The 16211-nt window shown below is 46.6% G+C and overlaps 1 protein-coding gene across 3 annotated transcripts in view; it reads left to right on the forward strand.

Annotated features, from left to right (window-relative positions):
- The first annotated feature begins 3008 nt into the window (after positions 1-3008).
- Tgfb2 (transforming growth factor beta 2) overlaps positions 3009-16211 on the forward strand; it is an 81493-nt gene continuing 68290 nt past the window's right edge. The window contains exon 1 of one of the 3 annotated variants that reach the window (XM_048439494.3): positions 3009-4640. In XM_048439494.3, coding sequence (XP_048295451.1) covers positions 4295-4640 — 346 coding nt within the window. In that variant the 5' untranslated portion in view covers positions 3009-4294. The remainder of the gene's footprint in view (positions 4641-16211) is intronic. The other 2 variants (XM_048439492.3, XM_048439493.3) reach the window with 2 other exon arrangements.

Consider the following 16211-nt stretch of genomic DNA (forward strand, 5'->3'; position numbering starts at 1 on the left):
GGAGAGTTATGTTTTGACCTCCACAGGTGTGCCATGCATGCATACACACACAAATATGTGTAAAGACAGAAGAGGTGTGACATCCATGCACACACATAACTGTAAAGATAAAAGTTACAGGTAAGAATGGAAAAGGATTATTCTTACACTTACTGTCACAATTTGATAATTTTTAAAAAATGTTTTGCAACTTCACATATTCCTCCCACTGCCTGTTTTGGTTTTCTGATGCTGGAAGGCATTGGGAAAGCTTTCAGGATAATTATTTCCTCTTGTTTTGGTGAGAAGAGACCCCAGGTCGGACTGTTGCTATGGCACGAGAGACGGACTCCAGGACAGGCACGAGCAGCTTTGTTTTGTAGGCATCCACATCACTGACGTGAATAACAGACCCATTAGTGACTAGTCAGGGCTGCGGCTTGAAACAGCTGCTTCCTCACCCCTCAACCTCTCTGCCTAGAAGCCAAACCTTTAATGTCGAATGCCTAACTGAACTCCGATACCGAGTTTGTATTCCATCAAAAGTGTGGTTTTAGCTGCTCAGTCTACAATTACAGAGGGGCAAAATGTCATAAAACAAGGTGTGTGCGTGTCCATAAAGCAGATTCATACAGTTCTTTTCCTGACCCATTCTTTGGTTCTTCCTGATGAAGAATGGAGACCATAGATGTGCCTGACAGTGACCCCTGGCTGCCCTGGATAAGGCAGCTAAAGTCTAATGAACAGACGCCAGGCTCCATCTTCGCTGTTAACACTCTCTAAGCCTCGTATAACGACTCCCCCTTATAGTCTTGTGCATGCATCCCCTTCCCACAGGCCCTGAAATGAGCAGAGCCTCTGAGTAATTCAGGTTCACAAGCCACAGTGACAGGAACTTGTGGAGTGCTCCTCCTGAGCACCGAGGGTGTCGCGATGCTATACACAGTGTGCTCTTACCAGACAGCCCATGGAACCCCGAGTACACACCAGCCTTAATAGATGTCTGTGGGGATACAGAGGCCTTAGAGCTGCTAAGACGGGATTCATTTGTGGAGACCAGCACAGCTCTTGAGAACGGCTCTGCCGTGAGGCAGAAAGGGTTCCTTTTCTGCTGCTGACTTGGGTCACTATGCTTCATCAGCCCAGAAGGTGTCTGTCACCTCCTGGGCTCTGGGGAAACTTAAGGAGCCTCTTAGGAAGAGGGCCTGTCTCAGGCCTACGGGATATAGAGCTGTAAGTGCTCAGCCAACTGCCATGCACAAGAGTGTGGGTATTGATGGTAGAGGGTTCATGTCTCTGTGAATGGGTACATGTTAATACAGGTACTTGCTGCTGCTCTGCCCATGCCCTTGTCCTGATCCACCCATCCGAAGATGCACCTCCACCTGCTTCCCTGGTCAGTGTCAGCATGTGGTGAGCTGCTCTCTGGCTTCAGGGAAGGCCCTACCTAGGTGCTCAGCAGATTATCTTGGCAGCACCCCCAACAAACCGCTGCATTCCAAAGTGCCATTGACCCTAGGTAGCTCTAGCTCCCACGCCCCCAAACCACTGCATTCCAAAATGACATTGGCCCTCGGTACCTCTGTAGCCCTAGCTCGCACCCCTGTCCTCTCTGTGCAGCCAGATTAAGAAGCGACTCACAGAATGACTCCGGCTGATGAAACCGTCAGCCACCCAGAAGCCCTCGATCGGCTCAGCCTCAGGTTACAGGGTCATAGATGGCTGTCTAACCCCGACCAACTGTTCCCATCTGAAGCTGACCTGGAAGAAAGAAGCCTGCCAATGATGGTGGTTTTTATATAGTTTTCAGAATCATTTAGGTGCATATTGGAACAATTCATTCATTCCAGGGTGTTACAGGGTCAGTGGAGTCGAGGAATTTTGTGGTCAAGGTGGGTGGGCAGGTGATAAGAGAGGAACTTTTCCCCAGGATTCTTAGAACATAGACGGTGACAGTGGGAATCTTGGTTCTGTAAGAGGGCAGTAGACTATTCTGCAGCACCCACACTGACTGGACCTCGGAATCCCTGTTTGTCAGATGTTCTGGGACTGGTGTTTCTTTGAATTGCATAGTGGGAGAGAACTCAGGCAACGGGCCTTCCCTGCAATGTCCAGGCCCACCACTTCCTGTTCTCTGCTTTAACAAATGTCACTTCCTCTGGCCTCTGTCCCCTTGTCTGTGGCATATAAATAATACACTTCGTTGCTGTATGTAATGTATGCCAGCTATCATTACTGTTTATCCAGTTCCCTTTATTAATAATGTAGGCCCCTCCCACACACATCTCCTGCATACATCCCTAAAGGCTTGGGTTGTTTTGAACTAGGAAATGACTGAACCAGGAAATGATACAGAGATCTTGACTTTGGGGGAATGATCAACAGTTTCCAGTTTAAATTATCTGTCTAGTCAGTGTGGCCGCAGAGTCATTGCTAAAATTGAAATGTTGACTTTAACTAAAGGTGAAAAGAAGGAACAATGGCAAGAATGATTCCGGTCTCCGTCTAGTTTGGACAGGTTGGTGTAGAAAATGTCAGGCTAGGAGCACTATGTAACAGTAGACATCAAACACTGACAATCCAGGTTTCCTAGGTGTATGCTGTGGGCAGAATGAAGACGGTAGATACTGCCTGTCTAGGAAGAAAGGAGAAAGCCATACAAGAAGTGAGAGTTCAGGCGAAGACGGCCATGATCCACTTATTCAGAGCAGTGAAACAGAGCATGCTTTGGGTGGAATAGGTGCATCTGCCTTCTGCAAGTTCACAGACAAACAAGGCTAGGATGTAAACAGACTCATAAAAATCAGGGAGGCTGCGAATGAATGAGCCCCACCGTGGAGAAACGAGGTGCTTAGCTGCCTGCCCCTCCACAGACAGCCCTCAGTGATCGCGGTGACTGCTGCAGATCTCCTTTGCCAGTCGCCCTCCTCCACGGGCCGTCCCCTTTTCCACACCCCCTCAACGGTCGAGTGCTCGTGGTCTTAGTAACAGAGGACTTCTGACTGTAATAATAGCGCGTCACTTTGTTGAAGGCAAACACGTGGTTTGGGGAGCACTTATAAATCTCTGCTCAGGGCAGGATCGTGATGTTATCTGCTGGCAGCAGAAGGTTTGCTGGGAGCGGAGCTGCCGAAGCTGCCGGCCTGAGAGCCACAGCGAGAGAGTGAGAAAACAAGCAGAGAGCTCTGAGCCTTAGGGCAGGCGACAGGGATGAGGAGCAGAAGCTTTAGTGTTTAAGGAATCGCCATTCTGGAGCAACCCGGCTGCAGAAAGGAGTAGGTATCAGCAGAGGTCTATTTTAGGGTCGCAAGTACCGTCTTACCCTAACCGAGAAAGTGCAAGCTTGCAGGAAGCCAGGAGAGGCTGGGGAAAGGGTGCGAGTCCCCGAGGCGCCCCGCAGCCAAGGCGCCCAGGAGGCGGTGTTGTTTCACAGTGGGTGAAGGAGGTGACCGATCTCTGTCGCCCGGTGGCCGCCTGGAGCAAAAGGAGGAGGATCTGCAGGACGGAGCTGGAGGCTAACCCCCTTTGCAGGCATCAGCGGCGGCTGCAACGTGGAGCGACCCAGCCGGGTGTAGGCCACAGCGCGGCCGCAGGAGCAGGATCGTCGCTGCCTGCTCCGGCCTCGGCGGAACTCCGGGACGGACAGTACCCCCACCGAGTCCCCGAGAGAGCCGCGCCGGGGCGCATCTGCCTCCCCGCGGCTCGCCAGGCTCGCCCTCGGCGCGCGTACACGCACGCGCGCGCACATCCACACGCACACTCATCCACACACGTGTGGAAGGCAGGGCCGAGCCGCTCCGTCTTTGAACATCTCAGTTAGAGCCCGGAGCAGCCCGGCCGCCGCTCTGCGCTCCCCGCGGCCCTGCCTGCGCGCCTTCTGCCAGCCCCCGGACCTTCGTCTCTTCCCTTTTGGCTTAAGGATCCGAGTTCAGATCCGCCACTCCGCACCAGAGCCTGACACACTGAACTCCATTTCTTCCTTTTAAGTTTATTTCTACTTCAGAGCCACTCACCCCCTCCCTTCCAGGGGAAAAACCAAACCTTTCTTACTCCTTAAAGCCCCCCCCCTTGAGCATCGCATATTAATATCTCCACGTTGGGAACGCGCTGCATTTTCTTTTTTAAAAGGAATTCCAGCCAGAGACGTTTTTCTATTGGGCATTAACTTTCGATTGCTTTGCAAAAGTTTCGCATTAAAAAACAAAACAAAACAAAACACAAAACGTTACCTGATCCGCTCTGAGAATTATTGGTTTCTTTTTATATTTTTTTCTTACTTTAAACAACAACAGCAACGTTTCCACCTTCTAAAAACATGCACTACTGTGTGCTGAGAACCTTTTTGCTCCTGCATCTGGTCCCGGTAGCGCTCAGCCTGTCTACCTGCAGCACCCTCGACATGGACCAGTTTATGCGCAAGAGGATCGAGGCCATCCGCGGGCAGATTCTGAGCAAGCTGAAGCTCACCAGCCCCCCGGAAGACTATCCTGAGCCGGACGAGGTCCCCCCGGAGGTGATTTCCATATACAACAGTACCAGGGACTTACTGCAGGAAAAGGCAAGCCGGAGGGCAGCTGCCTGCGAGCGCGAGCGGAGCGACGAAGAGTACTACGCCAAGGAGGTTTATAAAATCGACATGCCTCCCCACTTCCCCTCCGAAAGTAAGTACAGTTTCCGTGGTTTTCGCCTTTTCCATCCCCGAGTCTAAGGTTGGCCCGGAGCTCCACAGACCCACAGCAGCCCCAGGCGTTCGCCCTTTCCTTTCCAGGTCCCCAGGTCCCAATTGTCCCCTTTCCATTCTGCCCTTCGCTCCTTCCACCTCCTTTCCTGATGTAGGATAGAGATCCGCAGGTTTGCAACTTCACCTTAACGTTTTATTTTATTTTTTCTCTCTATAATCCATTTCCCCCAAACGCCCCAGTCCTTTTTTTTAAAAGGCGTTTGGATTTCTCCCTCGCCTCTGGTCCACAAACTAGGGAGTCAACCCTCTTCTGTCAAAAGGAAAGCGCTTTCCCCCATGACTTTCGGCTAGGGGGATCACGATAGATTTGTTTTCTTTGCTGGGTTGGTGTGGGGTGGGGGTGGGGATGTCCTCTAACCGGTGCACAAAGAGTTAAAAAAGTGCCTCCAAACTAGAGTTCCCAAAGGCACCCCCTTTCCATACTGACATATTTGGGGGTTCCCCAAGTCTTTGCTATTGTTTCTCACTGCCCTAAGAATGTCAGCATCACCAACACCAAACGCGCGCGCGGAGTGTTGGGGGGGGGCACCGAAAACCCCTTAAATCCTCGATCTTCTGTTGCTGTCTGTAGGTGTTTTCACACCCCCTCCCCTCGCAAAATCATGTAGCCAAGTCCCCTTCTGACCTCACGTGGAGAGCAGAAAGGATAAATAGGGTTCTCACTGGCCTGAAGTAGCTTTCACTTCCCGGTCTGTTTTTCTAGCTAGCCCTCGCTAGGCTGAGAGCAGGTCGTTTTTTTCTTAGGGGCTTCTCCGGTATGTTTTTCAACCTGAACTCGTCTGCTCCAGCACTTTCTTAAGAACGGGGGGCGGGGGGGGGGGGGGACTCCTTTGCATTCTGAAGTCGAATCTAGGAAAGACAGCTGATTTAAAAAAAAATAGTATTTTTTACCCTGTTTCCCTGCGATCAGTATCCTCAAAACAGCTGGCATACAGTAGCAATGATTTATTGTGGAACTCTTTGGTGGGAAGGGAAGAAGTACCGTTAATGTGGTTTTTATTTCAGAGTTCTTTAAAACAGGGAGGGGGGGGAATTGCGATCTCAGCAGCGACAGCATTGAGTGGTTACCTGAGAGGGTTAAACACCAGGAAGAAATCCTAAAAGAAAAAATAAAAACTTCACCATCCCCGTGTTCCAAGTCCCGTCATAAACTTTTCATTGGCCGGCCCTTTCTCTCCTCCCCCTTTCATGCCCTATATCCTTGCTGGCTGCCTCTCTGCAGCCTCGGTGTCTTGCCTAAATAGATAATGCAGCCATCTTGGTAATCTTATCCCAGAAGTTAGAATTGCAGGGTGGTGCTTTTCTCTTCTAATATTTATTTTTAGTTTGACGAGCCATGCATGGCTCTTCAAACTTGCCTTGTCTTGTACTTGGTGTCCTCAGAGTGTCTGCCCATGAGTCTACCACACTCTCTCTGGTCACTTTTCTTATCCTGGAGCGTTTCTTGTTCTTTCATGGCGTAACCGACCTAGGGAACCCTGCCCAGCAGGATGATTTTATTATCATAATTATGGTCCTAACCCACTACAGTGGTGACACTTACACCCCGCCCTGTTTTTCCCCCTTGGGAAGTAAGGCTTTTATTTGGGGTGGAGCCACAGCCAGGCTAGGGAAGAGAGTTCATTGGAATTAGTCTAGAACCATTGAGGCTGTGCGAAAGGTTGAGTCAGTTAGCCTTCTCCTGCATGTGTGTGCTGATTCTACCGATATTTGGAATGATAGTCAAGTATGTTATATGGGGGCCGAATAGCTCCTCCTTCAGTGTTTACATGCAAACACTCAGATTAGCTGCCAGGATGTTTGCCAAGACTGTATTGCATAGGTGTGGAAGGACTTGCCAAGCAAGCACTTAAGTCTGATGAATGAAGGTGAGCCAAGACAGGACAACCCAGGACCACGGTCATGGGCAAATTAGAAACATTCCTGGTTTATCAGGAAGATTTGAGAGCATCATCTAAGATTAATGTGTGGATTCTCATCTTTATCCCATCTCTGAACCTCCAAATAAATGAAAACCTAAAAACTGCATACTTGCACATGTACACACACACACACTATACACACATGTGCTATCATATTTTCACAGAAAAAAATAGAGATTTAAGAAACCTGTGTTCAGTGTAGACACTTAGAAGTGGAATGTCATTTTAATAGTAGATTCAATGCAACTGTGCAGGCACTGTGGATAATTTTATAGAAAGTAGGTTAACTGACTTTCCTGGGCTAAAAAGTGCTGGGATATAGTAAGAGCTTCCAAAAAGGAAAGAAAGAAATAGAGAGAGAGAGAGAGAGAGAGAGAGAGAGAGAGAGAGAGAGAGAGAGAGAGAAAGAAAATAAATAAGTCATTCCATTGTATTTTTAAAGAAAAGAAAACTGAAAGTATAGCCCCGAGCAGAGCGGCTCTTATGCCAGCTTTCCTCTCTCCCTCCTCAGCACTTTCTGCCTGGCTTGGGACTGGGCTGTCGCTGTGGTGCCTGAAAGGAGGGCGTGTGCCTGTTGTGCCGTGCAGTGAATCTGAAGAGGGCCACAAGTGCACAGAGGAAGGCATGGGAAAGATCACTGCTTCTTCTTTCTTTTCCTTCCCCCCACCATCTTATTAGTGTTCAGGGAGTGACTTCAACTCAAGTATTGCAAATATGCCCTAATTATACTTGGTGACTATATATCACTACAGATGGTTGATAGCCCTTAGCGGGACATTTTATGAAGTTCAAACTCAATATTTTTAGCAATGTGGAGATTTAAAAGTGAAAATATAAGAGATATTGTATATGCCCTCAGGCATACTTTGTCTTAAATATTATCCTTGGCCAAGTGTGCTGTATAAATAAAGTAGATATTAATAGAACTGGCCAGATGCCAAGCTCCTAGTATGAATTTTAGCCAAGAATGTATTTATGGGGTATAAATAATACTATGTCAACATTTAAAGAAGGGATCTGATTAGTTTTGCATTTCTTCATATTGATCTTTTCACATTCTGTTAGTTTAAGACTCAAAGTAGAGCTGTGTTGAAGTTTACTGATTGCTTGCCCAGCAGTAGTTAGTGGATGTCAAACACTTGGACTATTCCCTTTGAAGTTCAAGATGCAGCTTTTCAGAAGATGCTGTGCAAGGCTTTAGAAATTCTAAAAAGTGACTCCATTATGTCCAAGAAGAATCTAAATTGATATTAAACCCCGTGGAAATGTGGTGGAAAAAGAAGTCAATTTCTTTCTTTCTTTCTTTCTTTCTTTCTTTCTTTCTTTCTTTCTTTCTTCCTTCTTTCTTCTTTGTCTGTTTTTATTTGTTGGTTGGTTGGTTTGTTTTAAGTTTGAGGCTTTCCTATGGCAAGGAAGCAATTCCTGAGCTATATCCCAAGCCCTGTTTTGCTAATATGGGTCTCAAGCTGGCCTTATAAACTTGTCATATAGTCTAGGATATCCTCAAACTCATGACTCTCTGGCCTCATGGTCCCTAGAGCTGGAACTACACGAGTTCACCACTTGCTTGGCTTCTCCTCTCTACTTTCTTCTCAAGAAAGCAGGCCCATGTTATGGGTCTAACTGTGGCAGCTTTGGTCCCGCCCTTTCCTCTCCCTATTCCACACTTGTTCTGCTGTGGCAACGTCTGAAAATAGCTTTCTTCCTCTGGAGGTGGGGTGCCGCTGCTGGTCTTCCATCCTATCATAATGAAGAGGGCAGCCTTATCGTATACCAGAGAATTATCCAGCTTCCCATGGTGGAAAGCCACAACTCCCTGGTGGTTAGCTTGGGTACTGTTTTAAAAACAATAGCAACAATAAAATATCTTTACAATCAAAAGACATTAAAATAAAATCATCAAATAGAGAATAATCAGAATAGAATATGGATTAGGCTATGTTGTATGCCATATACTGTATGACCATAATATTGAAGCTCCTATATTAGAGACAATCAAGTTTCCCATTCATTGACCTTCAGCAACAGGGTTGGTCTCTCATTTACTAGGAATGCCAGTCACTGTCAGTCATATGCCAGTCAGCACATAAAAAAAAAAAAGAATAGAGGAATTATCTTGGATTTTTCAGTTTGTGTTAATGAAGAGTGGAATCTGTAACCTGGGCAAGCCAAGGAAGTAGGTAGCCATGTTGGCTTTTATATAGGTGGATGTAAGTATATAGTCTGGAAAATCACAGTTAGATTTCCTTTGTAACTCTTTCATAAGAAGGCTAAACATTTAGTACTAAACAATTCTCCTTTTCTGGTAGCTCAGCAATTTTCCAGGTGAAATTGTGGGATGTAGAATGACTACCAATGATGTGATGTTTTTGAGGAACGTGACTTAGTATTCAATTTATGAATCTGTCTTTCAGTGTACAGATTGCTGGTCTATTGGGTCAACTGCCCAACGAAGGGGAATATTAGCAGTAGCTTTGCTTTGAAATGTGTTCTTATCTTCTCTCCTGAAAGATTCTCTGTGTGTGTTTGTATATGAATTATGTGTCAGAGAGAAGAGGGGTTGGGGAATAAAGACTGGCTTGGACCTCTTGGCTTCCATAATGTCATTAATGCACAGCAGTCCAGACTTTAATTCCCTCCTTTTATTGCATTGTGGCCAACACTCCTAATGCCTGGTTGTGGTTACACTTGAGTTCCTCTGCATTCCCCTCCTTCAAGAGCGGACTAGGTGAGAGAAGCCTCAAATTAAAACACGGTTAAAAGCTGAAACAGGTAGGTAGTTTTTGCTGCCCCATGAGGCTGTTGCCTCTCCTGAGACCTCCATGTTTTAAAGGGGGGGGGCTATTCCCCAAGATTAAAGAGCAAGTGTAGTCCACTTAACCACACCTCTAGGTCTCCACAGTGCCCCCCGTGGTCAAGGTGAGGAGACGCAGGTTTTGAGAGTTTTCATCTTGGAAAGATGCTGATGTAACCTCCTCAGGCACCTTCCGTGTGTGAAGATATGAAAGAATGACAAATGGTTTTTCCTAGAGGAAATGGAGATGTGAAAAAGGGGCTAGTGACTCACTGCTGAACCCACATCAAATCTGGGTTAGAATCAAGGAGGTCAGTGACTCCGGGGCCATTGCCCAGAGATTACAACATTCTCCAGGCTGCAGTTTTAGAAGGTTCGGGAAGGCAGGGTGGAGGCGCCTGGGAGAAGGGTGCAATGATAGGTTTCCGGCCCAGGTCGTTCCCCCTTGCTCCTGCCATGACCTTCACAAGCCCCCAAGTGAGGTGGGCAGCAAGCAGGTGCCTACCCGGAGCAGCCCTTTCCGCGGTCTCCTTGCATTTTCCCTTCTGTCCTTCAGCCTCAGCGAGGAACCCACTTCGCAGTTTCCCGGCAGCCTGACGAAATGTGGCTTTGGCTGAGATAAACAGATGTTTCTGTTGTCATTTTTAAAAGCATCTGGTGTGCCTGTGTTCTGCTCTTTAATGTATTTTAAACAGAGATAGTATTTAACCCAGGAATTCATTGTTCTCTGGGTATTTTATTTTACATTTAATAACATGTTAGGGATTCTGGGACGGGCTTGTTTAGACCAAAAGGTTTGCTTCCGCCCTTTGTTTAGAAGAAACTCTAGCGTTGCCTGGGGTGGGTAGTTGTTTCTTTTCTAACCTCTGATAGCCAGAAGTGGGTGTTTGACTCTGCTGTCTCACCGCCATGCCTCCTGTGTTGGCTGGATGACCCAGACTCCACATCAAGCCCTCCTTGACCCCTGGCTCCCAATCTAAATTGCCCCTTGCCCTTCAAGGTGATGGGTATTCGTCTGTAGGGTGGTCAGACCTTTGCTGTGCCCTTCCCTACCTAGTATCCCGCTGTGTTTTTGAGATTTGGCAGACCTCAAATTTCTCCACTGAGCCACCTGCTTCATTCAGCAAATTGCAGAGGTTTGGGTGTGAAGGGGTCCTAGGCAGCTTCTGCATTTAGTAGGCCTTTGCATGCAGGTCATTATTCATTGACTTTAAAACGTATCACCATGTTACCTACCACTAGAAGGGGAAGATGACACCAGTTCATTCTAGTGCTTGACTAGTTAACATGGATTTCGGCAGTGTTCAAATGTGACCCCCGGGGACCACTTCTGCTGTCTTGGGATGTCTTGGCATACATATCCACATGATTCTGTAGAAGTTTCACCCAGTGGATCCAGTTCCCTTGTTCACTGAGGCTGTTTCTTAGGAGGCCTTTAGGCCTCAGCTCTCTTAAGCACTTAGCATTCTAGACCAGAGGTCAGCTCTGCTTTCTTACTGTTCAGCCCATCCCCTGACCAAATCTCTGCCTGAACACTAGATTCTGTCAACCTTTTCCTTTTGCCCTTTATCTAGACATTTTCATGTCTCCGGGACCTGCTTATGTTGTTTCTACTGGGTGAACTGTCTTGAACTATTTTTGAAGATTCTTGTAGACTTACGAAGATGACTCCTCCATAAGAGACCATCTCTGGTTTTTCTGAGTACATGTAATTGGCTCCTTCTGCACCCCAAGATCTTGGCCCACTGTTTATTTCTTATTTCTGCCTCCTTTCACTGTTTTGCTTAGTTAGGTCTGAGATGCCCTGATTCCTCTCTGTTCTTACAGAATCTAGCATGTTGTCTTTGCTCAGTAAATGTTCAATGAGTGAGCATTACCTCTTGAGTAAGATCAAGCCTCCAAAATGACCTGCACCAGGAAACCTAGAGGCTGTTCTCCTTAAACATCAGGGATTAAAGGACTCAGTGTCTCTGTACTGAGGCAGTACAAGTTCCTTTCCTGGTTCTGCATTTTTAGAGAATTATACTGACGTGGACAAGAAGAAACTGAACCTTTACTGGGCACTTCTGTGTGCCGGGCTTGGCTTTAAATATTTACACGGGCCTCATTTCATCTTCATAAGTCACCCTCTGAAGTTGACCCTAGCATTTCCATTTTGACATCTGAGGATACAGATATTAGTATATCAGGAATATGTTCTATACATAAAGGGTTTGCTCCCTGATGATAATAACAGCCCTAATACCATTACTTTTCTTGTTTGATTGGTAAATATAGGGTCTTACCATGCAGACCAGACCTTGGAATAAGCAATCCAGGCTACCTTGAACTCTTTATCTTACTGCTTCAGCCTTCCAAGTGCTAGGAATTATAGTCACGTGCCACCATGAGTAGCTTAGTATGGCTTTTCTTGACCTAACATCACTGGTCAGTCCATTTGAGGATGAGACTGTCCTGTGGAGAATTGCATCTACAAGTTCAGAATATTTTCCTAGAAAAGCAAATATATCTCTGAAGATTACACAAAATTGGAGGGTTTTTTTCCTTCAACATGTTTAACCTTTATTTGTGCACTTGGTTGATAGTAAAATTATGATTTATCGAGTCCTTGGTTTGAACCTGTACTGCAGCCCTTCCCGAACACTTTATGATGCTTGCAGAGAGTTAATTGATTTGAGAAGGCAAAATGAGTCTGAGTTTTACAGCTATCCAGATCCAGTAAGTAGAAGCAAGAGAATACTTGGAAGGAGATTGCAGAAAGAAGAAAGGGAAGTGGGGCAGTAAAAATGGGGTCCTATCTTGACTTATAACGTGGCCTTCTGAGTATAGGTTTCCAAAGCTGTGACATTGACATCAAAGTCTGGCTCTGTTGTTACTCGGCACACTTCTTCACCTACCTGGGCCTCAGTTTCTCAGTGTGTAAGCATGAGGAAAATCACAACGGTTTCTAGGACTGTGAAGCGTGGGTGTAGCAAGTGTGATGAGGACAGCTTCCACAACTGCTTCACCTGAGGGCCAGGTCTCACCTCCTCACTCACAGGGGCCTGCCCCAACTCCCCCAGTGAGAACCTCTGTTGAGAAGCAGGAAGCCAGCCCTTTGGAGAGAGTGATGAGCCAGGTCAGACAGCCACGGTCAAGCAGGGTAGATGGACTTTCACCAGAGACCACCTCTGGCCTAGCTCTGCATGGTCAGGTACAACTACAGCCAGTGAAGAAGCTTAGAGAGTGAAAGTCTCAAAGAGGAAGCTGGATGAGAGGGCCGGAAGGGGCTTCTCAGGAGTCCTCCCAGATGGCGTGAGGAGGAAAAGGAACCCACACCAGTCCTACACCTACACTGAGCCCTCTGGTCTTGGCTAATAGTGTACTGTATGATGTTCCTCTGTGGATCTGTACCCTGGATTTCTTAGGACAACCTAGGAACACTGCTCACTGGTGCCAGAAAACTGCTATTCAAGAGGAAACGAACTGAGTTTAGGTCTTTTAGAAAGAGAAGAGAGTTTCATAGAGCTGAGCAAACCCTGTCCTGTGGATTGTTACCATCCCTTCGTCCTCTCAAACAGCACTTGAATTCGTTAGGCCTGATAAGTTAGAAATGTTTGGCTTAGATTTTTCTTTAGCCACAATGGCTTGAGAAACCAAAGGCAGATGGAAAATACTCCGTGGATGTTGTGAAGCCCAAGCCGTCTGAAAATAGTTTGAATGCGTTTCCAACCCTCGGCAGGCAGCTGTTTTCCTTCACTCTAGCGGGCTCTGGGCTCCGTGCATCTCCGTTCCCAGGGAGAGTCTCCTCTGTTGCCTCAGGCCTTCCTGGCTCTTTCCACCCTGGTAATTAGGAGTCAGGTTCTTCCTGAAGAGGAGACTCCACATATCTGAAGGCACAGTCATGGAGTAACTATGTGAGAACTGCTCTCTGGTGATGTTACTTTCAGGAAATTCTGCAGGATCTTTCCAATCTCATGAAAGAAAAAAGAAAAACTCCATGACTTGGATCCTGGCTCACGTGGTTCTCCCTGTCTTGCCCACAGCACACAGACAAGCACCACATATGTCTCAACAAGCTAGTTCACAGATCACCATCCATTCATAACCTCGGGCTGCCATAGGAACCCTCATTCCTTCATTCTTGTGAACAAGAATGCTCTGCTTGGCTCCAAGATACGAGCTGACCTGACCACAGGACTGGCAAGCTCTGCCATCCTTCCACCTGAGAGCAGCAACAGCAGAGCCATCAGGTGGTTTTATTTTTAAGAGCACAGGGGTGTATTATTGCCGAAGTGTCAGTGGGAATATTCTGGGAAATGCAATTTAATCTTTAAGCTTTGGACTGGTTTCATTGTTGGTAATGTCAGTGCTTCGTAGACCAAGTTTATCACCGATTATTCTGTCTGCACCAGATGTGGTAGGACTTTGCCATTTCTCCATTTGGGGAAATTCTTTTTTTAGAGGGCCATTCATAGTTTACCCTCCAGTTCAATCTCATTTTCACTTCTGCCTTGACATCGTACCGAAACTGTTCCTACTTGATTTATAACGGAGTTCTGTAATTGAGCAATTAGCTCAGAAAATCCTGAAAAGTGTCAACGGTGTACTCTGACCCTAGGCCAGAAGAGCAGTCCCAGATAAAGGCTATTTCTCTGGGGAGGAAGAGGATTTATTGAAGAAACTGTCCCCTGGGATGTCCGTGTTATTCTATCTTTCCACACCCAAGTTCATCCCTTGGCATTTGACCTGGAAGTTGAGACTAGGGACAGAAGATGGGACAAACTCCTGCCTGGTCCCAAAGTGGTGGGGATTACAGTCTGCGTTCCCAGCACTGAGAGAGAACAAGTACCACATTTAGAGATGACTGCGAACCCCCTGGGTTAGTGTAACATGAGGGCCGGCTTGTTGGGGTTTCTGTCTGGCCCAGTACCCCAATAAGCCAGCAAGTCCCAAGGAAAATCACGCACAAGACTCCATAAGGTTATAAACTGATTGGCCCATAGGGTCAGGCTTCTTGTTAACTCTTATAACTTATATTAACCCATTATTCTGATCTATGTTAGCCATAATGGCTCCATACCTTTTTGAGCTGGGCAGGTTACATGCTGTCTCTTCGGTGGTCTGTACAGGAGTGGCTGAGAGAGAGCTTCTGCTTCCAGAATACTCCCAGTCTCTTTGCTTCACCCCTACTTCCTGTCTGGCTTTCCCGCCTATACTGCCTGCCTGGCCAATCAGCGTTTTATTAAAATATGATTGACAGAATACAGATAATTCTCCCGCACCAGGTTAGTTGTTCCTTTCTTTCACCATTTTGTTTATATCTGAGACATCTTGAAGCGTGAAAACAAAACAAACAACCACAACAGCAAACCTTGCTGATTTGAGCACTCAGCTCTTCTACCTCTTCATCGAGCTGTTAAACATGTTAGCTGAAGTCACTAGGCAGGCTTAAGGGAACTGTCACTTTTCGTCCTTGGAAACCCGTGTTTTCTGTTTCTGTGTGCTACAGTGGTGGGCACAGTCTGTCGTGGAGAGGGCCATAGTTCAGAAGAATCCCACTGTCAGAAAATATCACAGTAATGAAATGAAACAGTGTGTGTAGCGCCAGCTCTGTTTTCACAAGTGTTCGCGGCACAGAAAGAGGGCCTTGAGTGAAGCCCCGAGTATGTAGAACATTCTAAGAGCAGTTGAAAGTCGTAGTAGTTTAGTATTATGAGGAAATGGTAGTGCCCAGATGTGTAATTATTCTTATTGAAAAAGAGATACTGTGGGTGTGGGAGGATTTTTTTTCAGGAGATAATTTGACATGAAGTTTATTGAGACTTTGAAAAAGATGTATTTATTTTATGTGTATGAGCATGCCTGCATGTACATTGTGTACCATGTGTATGCAGTGCCCTTGGAGGCCAGAAGAGCATATAGGATTCCCTACAACTGAAGTTGCAGACAGTTTTGAGCCATTACATAGGTCGAATCCTCTGCAAGAGTAGCCAGTGTCTTAACTACCAAGCCATCCCTTTGGCCCTGATTGAGAGATTCGGATGCCATTAATTACACTCAACAAATTGCACACAGTATTCCTGGATGGTCTATAAACTAGGCGCCCTCGACCTCTTTGCCCAGATTAGGGTTTCTGGGACCCCTTTGACAGCTGTGGGTGATAACCAGGAGGGGCGTGACAAAGGCTTCGTAATTTGCATTCATAACCAGCACAGAGGGGACACTTGGGCATAGTCAAATTTGAAAACTACCAGTCCAACTCTTTGCCACCCAGAACCAAAAAAGGCCTTTTGCTAAACCTCAGGCTCCCTCAAGATTAAGCAGCCAGCTAGAATAAAGAAAAGGTATCCTTTTATAAATTGTGGATTCATTGCCTTGCTTTCTGCCTACCAGTCTTGGACTAAAGCAGTACCCTTTACATCCTTATCTTTAGTTACTTTGTAAAGTATCCGCCCGAAACACTCTGTCTCCATCCTACAGTCTGGGTAACTCGCAGTCCTCTTTCCCAGTTTATGAGCATCCAGATCCTCTGAACAGTTTCCTCTCTGAATGTGTCTGGGTTTTCCTTGTCTTTCTTATCTCACAAAGTGTCACAGATAACCAGATCTTCAGTCACCTGAAAACAAAAACCTGTGCATCCGCGTCACCACTTATACAATCGTGTGTAAGTTGACTGTTGGTTGCTTAAACAGGGAGGACTTCTTTCTGTGGCCCAAGAAGCCCCTGTTGTCCCCGTCACAGCCCCACACAGTTTATGATCTTACTCTCTGTGGTGTCGGCTCCCACCAGAGAT

The sequence above is a fragment of the Myodes glareolus genome, chromosome 5, assembly GCF_982192425.1.
Source record: "Myodes glareolus chromosome 5, mMyoGla1.1, whole genome shotgun sequence".
In the NCBI taxonomy this organism is placed as follows: Eukaryota; Metazoa; Chordata; class Mammalia; order Rodentia; family Cricetidae; genus Myodes; species Myodes glareolus.